The sequence below is a fragment of the Xiphophorus maculatus genome, chromosome 1 (genome assembly GCF_002775205.1).
Source record: "Xiphophorus maculatus strain JP 163 A chromosome 1, X_maculatus-5.0-male, whole genome shotgun sequence".
Lineage (NCBI taxonomy): Eukaryota > Metazoa > Chordata > Actinopteri > Cyprinodontiformes > Poeciliidae > Xiphophorus > Xiphophorus maculatus.
In genome coordinates this window covers 12,692-27,941 of record NC_036443.1, presented here as the reverse complement: position 1 = coordinate 27,941, position 15,250 = coordinate 12,692, and the positions used below count along the sequence as shown (strand labels likewise).

General features: G+C 39.7%; 1 protein-coding gene across 1 annotated transcript; it reads right to left on the bottom strand.

The window, feature by feature from the left end:
- Nucleotides 1-6,869: 6,869 nt before the first annotated feature.
- On the bottom strand, nt 6,870-9,456 carry LOC111609629. The gene is made up of 8 exons (XM_023339003.1): nt 8,990-9,456; nt 8,791-8,864; nt 8,442-8,513; nt 8,161-8,281; nt 7,993-8,087; nt 7,688-7,892; nt 7,094-7,187; nt 6,870-7,008 (listed from the first exon to the last, which is right to left on the bottom strand). The coding sequence occupies exons 1-8, from the start codon at nt 9,096-9,098 to the stop codon at nt 6,981-6,983; spliced, it is 798 nt and encodes a 265-aa protein (XP_023194771.1). The 5' UTR covers nt 9,099-9,456; the 3' UTR covers nt 6,870-6,980.
- Nucleotides 9,457-15,250: the final 5,794 nt, after the last annotated feature.

The window sequence follows — 15,250 nt, the reverse complement described above, 5'->3', positions numbered from 1 at the left end:
AAGGTGTCATGACTGCAGGTGTTTTGAACTGCACACTAACGGGCACATCTAATCTGGGGCAGGTGTCCATTTAGGGAAAGGAAATAGACTGGGTGTGTCCTTTTTTTCTACCTCCAATTTGAGTGATTCCACACTTTTTTCCTCAGAATTGAGTGATTCCATATTTATTTCCCTGTGCTTGGTCAATAAAAGTATCATTCACTGACTCCCACAATAGTTTCTCTTCATTTCTTTGAGTGTTCCTGAAAGCCAACAAGTTGCACTTTGGAACGACCTTAATATTGTATCATGTTTTTGATCTGAGTTTGTTTTACAGCATGAAATGTCTGAATGAGTGCTCATCCAAGACTGGTGATTCCATACTTTTTGCCAGGGGTTGTATAACAAGCAGCAATAGTTTTACTGCTGCTGAAAAACTTTATGGCTTGCTGCTCAAGAGAAAGTAATTCATCTGGTGGTGCATCTTCCCCTTTAATTATCTTCTACTGTTCTTGCATATATGCGGTATGTTGTGTTGAGCCCAGATATCACCACGTTCTCCTTTCTTGCAGACTGTTCCAGGTCCTCCACTCTTTTTTCCTACTCATCTATTTTCTCATCTTTTTCTTTGATAATTGTTTTCAGTTGTTAAATTTCTCCAATCAAATGCATCAGGCTTGTTTGTTGCTGTTTGCCTTACTCGGTCCTTCTGACATGACATTCAATGTTCTTCTTGAGCTTGAGTTCTTCCAAATCTTTTGCTAAACTTGGAGCCATTTTACCACTTGTCAGCTGCTGAGATACCTGATAGCTAGGCTTTTGCTGGTTGTTCAAGCACATGTAGTCAAAAAGTGCTCAAAATTTTATATGGGTAAGAGAAGTAAAAGTTATTTGTGAATTAAAATTGCAGAATTGGCTCTACAAGTCCAAACATTAGTTGAATACCAAGGTGCAAATTCAACACTTGCTTGGATGTTGAGTTGTAACCACGGATATTCAATAGATTTTCAATAAATTGCAGGCCAGATCCACACAGTCCCTCCTATCCAGTGGCCATCTGTTGGTCCCAAAAAGATAATGGCTTTCTAATATTTTAATGTTGCTTAAATTAATAAAAATCCAGCAATATTTTAATGTTGCTTAAATTAATAAAAATCTAACAATATTTTAATAAAACACCAAATGTGAAATGAGCCTATAATTGTATGAGGTGCAAAAGATTAACACACAAAAATTATTTTTTGGCCTCCCCCAAACCTTGGGGCCCTGGACTACTTCTAAGACATTTCTTAAGTCCGGCCCAGAAACTAACAGGAAAATTATTCCTATACACAGCAAATAAGGCTGAAAATTGTGTGTAGTTCTGAAAATTCACATATTGTCACTTTTTCACTTCTCTCGCCGAGAAAACGCTTTTTTGGTCTTTTACATTCAAAACTCATGAAACTCAAAATTCAGACTGGGTTCCAGCTTCAAACCATCAGAACTACTGCATCTCAGCATTTCTATGCTGTTCCAGAGCTAATAAGGCTGAAAATTGACAGTAGTGCTGAAAATTCACATATTGTCACTAACATTGTTTTGAAAGATTTGTAGTTGTTTGTAAGTCAAGCTAGATTGATTAACATTGACTTTCTCATGCATTCAACTCCATCCACAAGCAGAATCAAATTTAACAGATGAAAACTGAGTGGATCCTGAGATAAAGTCAGGCTGTAAGTCCATATTATAAGATAAGATAGATAAGATAAATCTTTATTGTCATTGTCACAAGGACAACGAAATTCAAAGGGTGCCATCAGTCGGTGCACATGCCCAAAAACAAAAAAATAACTGTCTCACAATTCACACACAACGCAAGAATCAACAAACTGGCAAAAATAAAAAAAAATTAAAAAAAATAAGAACAGCCACATTCTCACATACATCATTTATGATGATTAATGGTTGTTTTTGATTGCATTTAGTTTTGTTATTGCTATCGGGTAGAAACTGTCTCTGACACGGTTGGTTCTTGTTCTGGTTGCTCTGTATCTTCTGCCTGAAGGCAGAAGTGAACAGAGAATGTCCGGGGTGAGAAGTGTCCTTTGTGATGTGTTGTGCTTTTCTTAGACCTGTGCAGGTCCTCCAGTGAGGGGAGAGGGCAGCCAATGATTTTTTGGGCTGTATGGGCTCTTTGCACCTAAGCTTCTGCGTTCGGGGAAAAGCGGCTCAATCTTTTCCGATCTATTGAAAATTACACTGGGTATTTGCAGGGCTTGTCCAAGGTCACAATTAATGATGAACATCGATCCAAAGCCCCAACAAATAAGCTGGAGAATGGTTTTAAGATGTTCGCCTCGTTATACACAGATATGAAGGTGAGTTTTACTTTAAACTTTGTGGCTAACATTAGCTTTAGCTTATGCTAGTAGGAAATATTCTTTTACATTTTTCTTGTAAAAACGTGCTATTTAAGTATCTAAACATTTTTCATCCATTCTAACGGACAATGTTTTTACCTTATGTTCAAGTATATTTGGGGCCTGCCATGCAAAGCAATGGCAGGAACCTATTGCTATTCTCCCAATTCTTTATTTTTCATCCGTAACCGTTAATGCGGCTCATACCGCTGGGTGCACACCTACAAATGAGGTATCAAAATGTGCAGAAAATTCACGCCATTGGAGCTATTACTTTTGGTGGGATTTGGGCTTAACGTGGCGACATAATTCGCAAAAAACTACGAAAAAAACCCCATTATAAGTCAATGGGAAAAATCCTAGAAATACCCTATTTTTGAGGATTTTCTGTGTCGTCACGAATTCACGTAGAAATGCCATTCAAATTTCATTTTGTAGATACGTCTGTGATCTCTTCGAAAGTGAAGACGGCTCGTCGATACCAGTTACGGTTTGTCCACAATTTGTCTCTAAGCGACCCAAAGTTTCTCATTTTTACGAAAATTAGAGTGAGAGCCAGGGCCTTTAGATCTCGGCTAGAGTGAGAAATGAAGAGATTTTTTGAGCCCAAAATAATTTTGAAATCGCCATCACGCCCACAAATATCGCACGATTGGTATCAAAATCGGTCCTCACATTGATACACATGTCTGCTCCGGTAAAATGTTTTTGAAATTTATCTAGACCGTACGGTTTTCTGTCACGGTGCTTCAGAGCAAAGTCATGCGACAGGATTTTCTAGGCTGTCTCAGGCTCTGTCACTAACAGTTCACACCTTGGTGAGAAACTTATTTAACATAGCAACGGAACTCAAGAGGCTATTGGCTGCTGATTAGGACTAATCACTTCAACTGATTAGTGGAACCCTCAGTTGAAACAGATCAGGACTGAACTGGCCTTTAGAACTATTTGCTGCTATGGGCTGTATATAACTGATTTAACTCAGTAACTGTTACACATGGGATTAGTTTGGAACTTTAAAATTAAGCATAATAATTTCAAAATAAAAGCCTTGAATATTTTTAAATCAGATATTTGCTCTGTTGGGCAATATATAACTGATTTAACCCAATGACTGTTATACATGGGATTAGTTTGGCCCTTTGAAATGAAGTTTAACAAAAATTCCAAAATAAAAGCCTTTAATATTTTTACATCAACTACTTGTGTTTTGAGCATTATATAACTGATTTTATCCAATGACTGTTATTCATGGGATTAGGTTGGCCCTTTGAAATGAAGTTTAACAAAAATTCCAAAATAAAAGCCTTGAATATTTTTACATCATGTAATTGCTCTTTTTGGCTTTATTTGACTTTTTCATCCAAAGCACTGGTACACATGTTATTAGTTCGGAACTTTAAAATGAACCATAATAATAATTTCAAAATAAAAGCCTTGAATATTTTTACATGACGTAATTGCTCTTTTTGGCTTTATTTGACTTTTTCATCCAAAGCACTGTTACACATGGTATTAGTTTGGCCCTTTGAAATGAAGCATACTGAAAATTTCAAAATAAAAGCCTTGAATATTTTTACATGACGTAATTGCTCTTTTTGGCTTTATTTGACTTTTTCATCCAAAGCACTGATAAACATAGGATTAGTTTGGCGCTTTGAAATGAAGCTTAACAAACATTTCAAAATAAAAGCCTTTAATATTTTTACATCAACTACTTGTGTTTTGAGCATTATATAACTATTTTAACCCAAGGACTATTACGCATGGGATTAGTTTGGCCCTTTGAAATGAAGTTTAACAAAACTTCCAAAATAAAAGCCTTGACAACATTTTAAATCATACTGAATGGTGCACGTCCACCTTACTTAACGTTCTTGTGATTCTCAGCATGCTATTGATTACGTTGCAGCGTTCTTTAGCATTGATGCCAATTTGTAGCGTGACAACGCCGGGCCCAAACCGACGGGCACGCCTTGGCAGGCCCCGGCTAAATTTCTTCCGAAATTTTCTAGTACTTACGTTTATTGTCGTTAGTGTCAGAGACCAAGTAACGGGGGATTTACGGTTCAGGCTTTTTGCTTCTGAAGACTGAGGAACAACAAGCCCATAGCTTAACAGTAGAGCAGCTCTGGTGTCGGAGTTCTAGTTCAGCTGACTGTTCAGGTTCAGAGTTGTTGCTTTAAGAAAAATATGGCCGTGTTCCTAAAGGTCTCCGTGTTACTTCGTTTTATTAGTTTTGCATGTTTCTTGTGAAGCAGGACGGTGTTTACAGCAGTGTGTACAGGCGGATCAGTAGCTCGGCTGTCTGGCTCTGGTCTGCTCTCTCGTTCCCATAAACTCTCTTTCAGGCTGAATACAGAAGTGATTCCATGGAAATAACACAGGAAGCTCCTTTACCTTCTTCTTTAGGCTGAAGAAGCTGATCCAGAGTGAAGTGAAGGCTGTAAGCTTTGCTGTGCGGCGTTAGCTTTAACTGGTAGCGACGAATATTTACAAGCCACCGTCTTCTTAATTCAGGACCGCTTGGAAATCCATGAAAACTTAAAAGCCCATTATATTAGGAAGACAACAAAGTGCATAGTATAGTTTTATTTGTGTCTGAAATACAACTTAGTCTTTTCTAGCTGCCATAGTAACTCAAAGCGGAAAAAAGAGAGCCGCATTTGCGCATGCGGTTGTGACGTCAGCGCGGCAGGTGCAAAGAGCCCATTCACAACCCTTTGGAGAGCTTTCCTTTGAGCTGTAGTGCTGCTGTTATACCACACGCAGATACAGTAAGTCAGTATGCTCTCTATGGAGCACTTGTAGAAGGACACCAGCAGCTTCTCCTTGATGTTGTTCCTCCTGAGAACCCTCAGGAAGTACAGTCTTTGCTGGGCCTTTTTTATCAGCTCGAAGGTGTTCATGTTCCATGTGAGGCCCTGCTCAATGTGGACCCCCAGGAAACGGAAATCAGCTACCCTCTCCACACATTTTCCCCCAATGGTTAGTGGTGTAATGTCCGTTTTATTCCTCCTGTAATCTATTATGAGTTCTTTTGTCTTTGAGTTGTTGAGGAGCAGATTGTTCTCCCTGCACCACACCACCAGCCGCTCCACCTCACCCCTGTAGGCGGACTCGTCGCCTCCTGAGATAAGCCCCACCACTGTGGTGTCATCAGCAAACTTGATGATGGTGTTGCTGTGGTGGGCAGAGGTGCAGTCGTATGTGTACAGACAATAGAGCAGGGGGCTCAGCACACAGCCCTGTGGAGAGCCAGTACTAAGGCTGAGGGCAGTGGATGTATGTTTTTCCACCCTAACTCTCTGCTGTCGGTTGGTCAGGAAGCTCAGAATCCACATGCAGGTGGAGTGAGGGAGGCCCAGGTCCCCCAATTTGTCCACCAGTCTGTGAGGGAGGATGGTATTAAAAGTAGAGCTGTAGTCTACAAAGAGCATCCGCACATAGCTCTCCTGCTGCTCCAGATGTGACAGAGCAGCATGGAGGGCCGTGATCACAGCGTCCTCTGTGGATCTGTTGGCTCTGTAGGCGAACTGGTGGTGGTCAAAGCCAGGAGGGAGAAGTGCTGTGATGTGACCCCGGACCAGTTTTTCAAAACACTTCGTCACCACAGGGGTTAGTGCCACTGGCCGGTAGTCATTGAGGCAGAAGATGTGAGGTTTCTTGGGTATGGGGACTATGGTGGAAGATTTCAGGCAGGATGGGACTGTAGACAGGGCTAGGGACTGGTTGAAGATCCTGGTGAAGACTCCAGCCAGCTGATCGGCGCAGTCTTTCAGGACACGTCCAGGGGCGCCATCAGGTCCAGCAGCCTTCCTTGGGTTGACAGCCCGCAGTGTGCGCCTCACCTCGTGCTCCTCTACAACGAGGGGTGTGGTGTTGTGGGTTGCTTGGTGTAGTGTGGCTGCCTCTGTTGGCTTCACCTCAAAGCGGGCAAAGAAGAGGTTCAGCTCCTCTGCCAGCGTGGCGTCACCATCCGCAGCTGCGAGGTTGGTCCTGTAGTTGGTGAGATGCTGGATTCCCTGCCACACCTGCCTGCTGTTGTTGCTGTCAAGGTAGCCCTCTATCCTCCTCCTGTCCCTTACAAAAAAATCCCATGAAAATCACATGTGATCACATGAAAACCACACGTGGTTCATACAAATTTTTACATGTGAATGATGTGAATCACATGTGAAAGCACATGTATATACGTGTGATTTTGGAATGTTTCGTGGTAAAATCACATGTGATTCACACATTTCCACATGTGATTCACATGTGAGCACATGTGATTTAAAAAAAAATCACAAATGTTTATACATGTGATTCTCATTATTTCGATGCATCTTTCACATGAAGTCTTATTTCATTTTGTTTACAAAACGGTTACAAAAAACTTGCTATGAATAAAGACATGTGAGACAAATATATTTGACCAAAAAAAAAAAATTAGAAATTTATTTATTCCTCTTTAAAGCTATTCACAATCAGAATGTTGCTTATCTAAATGAGCAACATTCTGTGGAAGATCAAAGAATAAAGAAAAGCAAACAATTTCAACACACAAATTGCAGCACCGTGATCAGCCAGCCACAGGATGACTTGACTATTGGTTTACAGTACATCGTTTTGCCCTGGCTGCCTGTATAAAGACAAATTCAAAGATTACTTGAGCAGAAGGTATCAAATAATCTAATTACATTACATTTAACTTAATGTAATGTCACCTCTCAGCGCGTCTCCTGGTGTCCTTCAATTTTTGTGCCATGCAAACTTTGATGTCAGAGACATCAACATCCTTGAACACTTTCTTGATTTGGTCTGTATAAATAAATGCAAAAAAGTATTTATCAGTTGATCAATACGTATTTGTGGATTTCACATGAATTTAATGCTAACGGAAAAATGCACATGTGGTTCACAAATTTTCACATATGAAGGGTTTTTAAAAAAGCACATACAAAATATGCGTGATTTGAGAATGTTGTGTGTTGAAATCCTATGTGATTCCCTTGTGATGACATGTGTATTACATCTTCATCACTAGTAATTCACATATTTTCTACATGTGTGATTCACATCTGTAACCACAAAATCACCCACATACATGTGCTTTTATCATGTAATTTACATGAGATTCACATAATGGTGAAATTTATTGTGTTTCACACCCCAGGAAAACTACATAATTTAAAAATGCAGTCGTAACTTTTTGGCTGAAGACATAACTCAAATGCTTGTGTTGATATATGAGGCTTTCTAGAATGAGGGATAGAGGGTTGTGGTGGTTAGTAATTAAGTTACTTTTTAGGTATACTCACCAATGACAAGGTTTACTTTATCCTGGTCAAAGCTTCTCTTTCTATTTCCAAGAATTCCTTTCTTTCCAGTCACTGAACATGTTGACATTTCTTCAAGAGTGAAGAGGGAGTCCATCGCGTTTCTAGTCATTTTTTTGAAACCGCTGTACCGCTGAGTGTAGTCAAGTCCCACAGAGTTTGCTGTATGATTTTTCAAAGACACACTCTGCAAACATAAAAAAATAATTTTATATAAACTCCAAAATATATCATGTCTTTTATCTGAAACTATTCACATGACTTCTAACACCAGCTCATAGACATACTTCTTCTTTAGACTGTAATTGGTTGGAAGAACTGGATGACTGCTGGACAGCCTTGACTGCTTCCTTGACACTTTTATATATTGTGTCTGACAGTCCTGAATCACAATATAAGACATCAGACATAATAAGTTATTTGGCAACCATTTTGTAAGAGATTTGTGAACTTACCGTCTTGTAGTAGTAAATTTGCCCTTTGAAGTCTCTTTATTTCCTTATCCTTCTTTCCAATTATTTCCTCTAACTTTTTGATGTGATCCTCCAACTCTTTAATCTGAGATTTGTCGTCTGTCTGATGTTGTGAACAAAAACTATTAGTATGACTCAACCATCAAACAAGGGGAAAAATGTATATATATAAAGCTCCTTATTTGTATATGTGTATGCGTGCACTATGTATAATATATATGGCATATACAAAAAAGTATGTATGTGTGTTGCCTGCATCTTACATGATCCGAAGGATCACAGGTTGTCTCTGCGTCGTCGTCTTCTGAATTATTGGAGGCCTGAGGCTGATTAGCCTGATTAGAAAACAGAAAAAACGTAAGGTTTACCTTTAAAAGTAATTAAAAAATATTAATAATTTCCACAGAACCAAAATGATTTTCTTAGTGAACTGAGTGAACCAATCCCACAAGTGAACCGTTGACACACACACGCAAACACACAAGCACACGACTTAACGCTAGCTTAGCTAGCGTTAAGTCGTCTCTACTAAGAGCTGAGGGAACTGACCAGTCAGTCTGTTAACAATGATCTTCCAACATAAAACACACACACACATATATATATATATACCTTTGAATTTTGTGGACAGATTTTTTTGTTTTCTATCCAGCGTTTCTCAGCGTCCCGAATGACCTGGAGACCTTCTGTTATATGTATACATAAAAGCAAAAGAACAGTACAAGTATTGAATAAGAATCAAGAAATGTGATATATTTCATTCATTTGTGTTTAGTGAGAAAAGGACACATTACTAAAAATATGTTCTTACCATTTACTTTGAGAATCTGAGCCGGAAAGGCTTTCCAACCACCCTTCGGTGGTTTCTTCCCAATGACCCCATGATCCACCCAGCCGATCCTCTTCGGGTCAAAAAGCATTTTTTTGTTTTTCACAAATGTGTCACTGCCCACACTGACCTTGTTTTCTTTGCCCACCTAATTAAAACATACATATTTTCTTTTTAGTTCTGCTACCACGAAAACGCTGCAGCCTCGTGTACGATTTGTTTTGTACGTAAATCTCGCGATTTACAATGAGTAATTCGAGACGTCAGTAAAATGAAACATGATTGGATGGGCATTTCAGCTCATCCAATCACAGATTAATTGTATGCAGATAAGTATAAGCTAAATACCATTGGAAGCGGTACTGACCATATTACATTGGTTAACAGCAAAACTCACAAGAAACACATTATCTTTTGTGCCAACTCTGTCATATTTACATTGATTTTTCTTTCTGACATGTTTAATATGCATTGTTCAATTTTTTATAAACAAAAAAAAATTTATTTCAATGTTAAAAAAATAAAAATTGAATTACATTACAGATGGGTGTGAGTGTTTACTTATCAGATTTATTCCATTGTTGACATATAACATTTCAAAAATATAAAATGTGAATATATATGTTGTACATTCATTAAATATATCTTAAATGTATAACTATAATACATTCAAGTACTTAAAAATATTGAGAAATGTGGGTATGACAGGCAATTTAATGATATTGACATGTGAAAAAAATTATGTGATCACAAGATGCAAGGAACATTGAACACATGAACAAAATACTTGACCACATGTGGAAAATATGACCCACATGTGGGAAATGGGAATCACATGTGATTTTTTTTGTGGATTATGTGATCACATGAAAATCACATGTGATCACATGTGATTTTTTTGTGGACTATGTGATCACATGTGATCACATGTGATTTTCATGGGATTTTTTTGTAAGGGGTAGTCAGACTTAGCCATTCTGATGCCGCTCTTCAAGTTAGCTCAGGCTGTACTGTAGACGGTCCTGTCCCCAGACCTGAAGGCGGTATTCCTGGTCTTTAGCAGTCGCTGGACCTCCTGAGTCATCCAGGGCTTCTGGTTTGGGAAGACCCGGATGCGTTTATCCACAGCTACAGTGTCAATACAGTCCTTGATGTAGCACAGTACACTGTCCGTAAAAACCTCCAGATCCTGATGTTCAAAAACACCCCAGTTTGTCCTGTCGAAACAGTCCTGCAGCTGCTGTGTCGCATCCTGGGGCCAGGATTTGATGGTTTTGGTGATGGTTGGAGCAGTTTTCCTGAGGGGGGCATAAGCAGGAATTAAATGCAATGTGATCCGACTGACCCAGGTGAGGAAGTGGTCTAGCCCTGTAGCCTAGCTTGATGTTGGAGTAGACTTTGTCCAGAGTGTTAGCCTCTCTTGTAGCACACTTTACATGCTGGTGGAATTTGGGGAGCGCTGTCTGCATGGCTGAAGTCCCCCGCTATGATGTGCACAGCATCTGGATAGATGCTCTGCAGATGGCTAATGCTGCCATGCAAAAGTCCAATAGCTGTTTTAGCATTAGCATCCGGTGGGATGTAAACAGCGGTTACCATGACTACGGTGAACTCTCTGGGGAGGTATATTGGTCTGCATCTAACAGTCACATACTCCAGGTCTGGGCAGCAATGGCTGATGACAGTCGCTGTGTTAGTACACCAGGTGTTGTTCACATACACACAGAGCCCTCCTCCTCTGCTCTTACCGGAGTCATTCGTTCTGTCGTGGCGCTGTACTGTGTAGCCTGCTAGCTCGATGGCAGAGTCTGCTACGTCTGGATGCAGCCAGGTCTCCGTGATCAGAAGAATACAGCTGTCCTTCACTGCGCTGTGAGATGCAGCCTGTAGTCTCAGTTCATCCATCTTGTTTGCAAGGGATCTGGCGTTCGAGAGAAACAGGCTGGGGAGCGGTGGTTTGTGTGGTTGCCTCCGTAGCCTAGCTAGCACGCCGGCCCTGCAGCCCCGCTTCTGCCTTCTCTCTCTAAGCCGCCGTCGCTTCCTCCCTGCTGCAATTGTAATCCACAGCGCGCCGGGGCTCCTCGCTATGTCCCCCTGTATCAGCTGTAACATCTAGTTCGTAGCGGGCACCGATCGTCAGGAGATCGTCCCGACTGTATATGTATATAACACTGCAACAAATAGCTCAACAAATATCCTGTTGAGTGACTGGGAGCTGGCTCTATGCAAATGTAGAGAGGTGAAAAACAAGTTATTAGTAAATAAAAACAATAAGTAAGAAAATAGGCATCCCAACAAAAGTGTTCATTTTGTATCTTTAATTTCTCGTTGTAATAAGTTTTAAAGTGTTATTTCAGTTAGTCCGTGCAATTCCACACACAACCACTAGGGGAGCACTGACGCGTTGGTGGCATACAGAAGATTGAGCACACAAGAAGAATAAATCTTCCTGATGAATGTGAAGGAAGCTCAAGGTGTCTGTCTCGTCTTTCTCATACCACAGGTCAGTAGAAATATGGTTTTATGTACCGTATTTTCCGCACTATAAGGCACACCACATTATAAGGCGCACCTTCAATGAATGGCCTATTTTAAAACTTTTGTCATATATAAGGCGCACCGAATAGACGCTACAGTAGAGGCTGGGGTTACGTTATGCATCCATTACATGGAACTGCGCTAAAGGGAATGTCAACAAAATAGTCAGATAGGTCAGTCAAACGTTATTAATAGATTACAAGCCAGCGTTCTGAAAACTCCATTCACTCCCAAAATGAACAGCTGTTGCTTCCTTCACTTCCACACCATTGATTGGTTCATGTTAAATTCTCTTGCTGCTGCTCTATTCCCGTGTTCTACTGCGTGACTGATTGCCTTGAGTTTAAACTTTGCGTCATAAGCATGTCTCTTAATAGGAGCCATTTTGGGGTCTTTACACAAAACCCAGCGTGCACCGCGCGCTTCTTCTTCTATGGGGAAAAATGAAGTCGACGGCTGCTTTCCCCCTTTTCTTCTTCTACGGGGAAAATGAAGTTGGCGGCTACTTTCCCCGTTTCTTCCTCTATGGGGGAAAATGAAGTCGGTGGCTGCCTTCCCCCGTTTCTTCTTCTACCGGGGAAAATGAAGTCTGCGGCTGCTTTCCCCGTTTTTTCTTGTACGGGGGAAAATGAAGTCTGCGGCTGCTTACCGTAGTTGCGAGACCTGTTGTGGCTCAATATTGGTCCATATATAAGGCACACCGGATTATATGGCGCACTGTCGGCTTTTGAGAAAATTGAAGAAGAAGAATTACTTTATTCATCCCAGCAGGGAAATTATTTCGCAGTTACAGCAAGAAATTTTTATACACAGATTAACACACACAAGATGGGAGCTGCGTCTGCAGGCAGCCAGTTGAGCCGGCGCCATTTTTGAAGGAGGACATGCGGCAAAGGTCGTCGGGACCGGGAGTCAAACCCGCAACGTCCGCGGGTCTAAGGCCTCCAAATGTGGGGCATGCTAACCCCCTGCACCACCACAGCACGCCCCAAGGTTTTTAGGTGCGCCTTATAGTGCGGAAAATACGGTAAATATATTAGTACTCTTGAAGAGTCGAAAAGGTTCTTAAATCGAATCTCAACTAATGAGTTCGTTTTGTGATTGTTACTGTGTACAAAACCGGGACTTATTCTGAAGGCTAATTGGAGCTAATGCTAGCGGACTTCTAAACATGCGTGTGAGCTGGCTGAGATAGCTGAAGGACTGCAGAGTTCATTTGAACTTGTGTTTTGCACTTTTTGAAAGAGTTCTGACTCAAAGGAAAAAAATTTTCTTTATTTTATTTTATTTGATGCTTCTTTATGTGTTTGTTGCAAGAACCAGATAAACCATATATTTAGGACATATGTGAAGCTGAGTACCGAAGCACAACATTAAAGGAGTATTGTGCCTTTTTCAGTTTTATATTAAAAGTAGAGTTTAAGAGATGTAAAATATTATTGTTCTATTGAAACAAAGAAACATTGTTAAAAGCTAAGACGCTTAAATGTTAAAATATATTTTATTTATGCTGATTAAAAATGGTGAAAGATATTAAAATGGTTAAAAGCCATTTTATATATTTCTACTTTGATAGTTAAATACAAAAGGTCAGAAAAGGGGACAAGGTATAGGATTTACAGCACTAACTACAAAGTTAATATGGTTGAGAGAAGTAAAAGCTATTTGTGAATTAATTTTGTCAGTTGATGGAATTCATAATGCTAAATGGAGCATGTTAGAAGAATGATTGTTTGGTTTAGAGGTATATTACAGCCATTTCTTATGTAATGAAGCTAATGGTTCTCTACTGAAGTATGTGATACCTGAAGTATGCGATACCTTAACTATGTTGTATATGAAGTGTGTTTATAACACAGAAGAAGAATAAATCTTCTGGTTGAATGTGAGGGAAGCTCAATGTGTTTGTCTCGTCTTTCTCATACCACAGCATCACACTTTGAGGGAAGATCATTCTCTACATTACCCTCAACCATTAAAGGTTGCAGGGTAACACAAACACATTGCAACTGTTGCAGTTGCATGTTCTGCTATGTTCATCAGTGAGCCACAAGGTGGTGTGTGTTTGCGTGTGTGGGTGTGTGTGTGTGTGTATGTATTGTCAGTTTATAGGTCTCCTTTACTGAACTGGACAGACAAGACACATCACTGTCACCACATGACTGGTCTGTCAGTCAGCCAGTACGGCTATGACAACCGTGAGTAACACGTTTTAGGTTGGAGACTAACACACTGTGACATATGCTCTGTAACACACAGGCTGTCCCCTCAGTTTCTGCACTAATTATAGGTGCAAGAGTCTTTGGTGAAATCTCAACAATTAATAAACGAGTTAAAATAAATAAATAAGCAAGTGTGGAGGAAACGCCTGAATCATTGTCTGTGTCTTGATTTAATCAGAAATGTCCATTACCATGGAAAAAAAAATCTTTATTTCCTTTAAATATAGTTTTCTAAATACAAGACCAACAGTAAAAAAAGAAAGAAAAAAAGGGAAAATTCCCTTTTAGGTGTTCATACACTTGATAGTGATAAAGTTTGAGAAATGAGCTCTAAATCTGGAATACATCAATTTAAAGACAGGTTTTTGATTGTGTGTTTGCAGAAGCAAGAACAGAGGGCCAGACAAGACGTCACAAATCAGAATAAATTGTGCTCAAATGAATGCAAGGAAATCCAACAGATATACGAGTATATTTTTCTTGCTGCAAGACCTTTCCTTCTTTAAGGAATCTAAGATCAAGCCTTAATATACTAAAAAGAAAAACTGCTATCTAGTTCTCTTATTTAAAAAATTAAGTCATTTCGAAACTGGATGCATAGTTAAAGCATCTAAAGCATCTAATCTTAAAGCATCTTTCTGAAGGATTTAAGTCCAAGCAAAAGCAAAAAACCAGAAACAAACTGGTGTTGAGCTGCACATGCAGTGCAAAACAGCAAATCATTTTTTAACTCCATTCCGGTTTAGTGATTATACACTATTCTGTATCTGTAACCAATGTGTTCGCCAGCAATTGTCTCCAAAAAACAATGAGCAGCAACAATGAGCAGGCTCCAAATGGAGCTACATTTCAGGCTATGTAGCACATTTTTAGTTAATGAGTTTTATTTCAGGTGTCGAGTTCAGAAAAAAAACACAAAAAAAAACATTTCTGGTTAGCATTTTGACAGTGCTGGATTTCCTGCAGCTTGTTGCAAATATAATCTTTAATATAATTTTCTCTTATTGAAAAAGCTTTGTTACTGAGTTGTAGAAAATGAGAAAAAAAAAAGTTTCCTTTTTCAAAATACAGAAAAAGTACAATTTCAGGTATCTGATTATTTGCGGATATTCTTTTATTGTTGATTCAATTTTAATTAAGAATAAAATGCAAGAATACAGTTGATGATTTAGGATTTATTACTTAAAGTTGATAAACTGTGAAGGTTTTTGCTCTGTTTGGGTGAACAGAAATTTGGGTCACATCACCCATGACAATCAGGACTCGCATCAGACAAAGGAAACAGTCCCGAACGTGTCCATTTCATTCAGGCAGCCACCTGGCCCTCCTTCCGTCTGACTCAACATCAGGTCAGCTCAGATTAGCTGCTAATGGACCTTACCAAGCTCCGCCCACAACCGACCCACGTGACCGCAAGTCTCACAATCAAAGCCTAGTAGCGTGTTGTTTCTATGTGAACATGACTCGATTAGTGCATCATTTC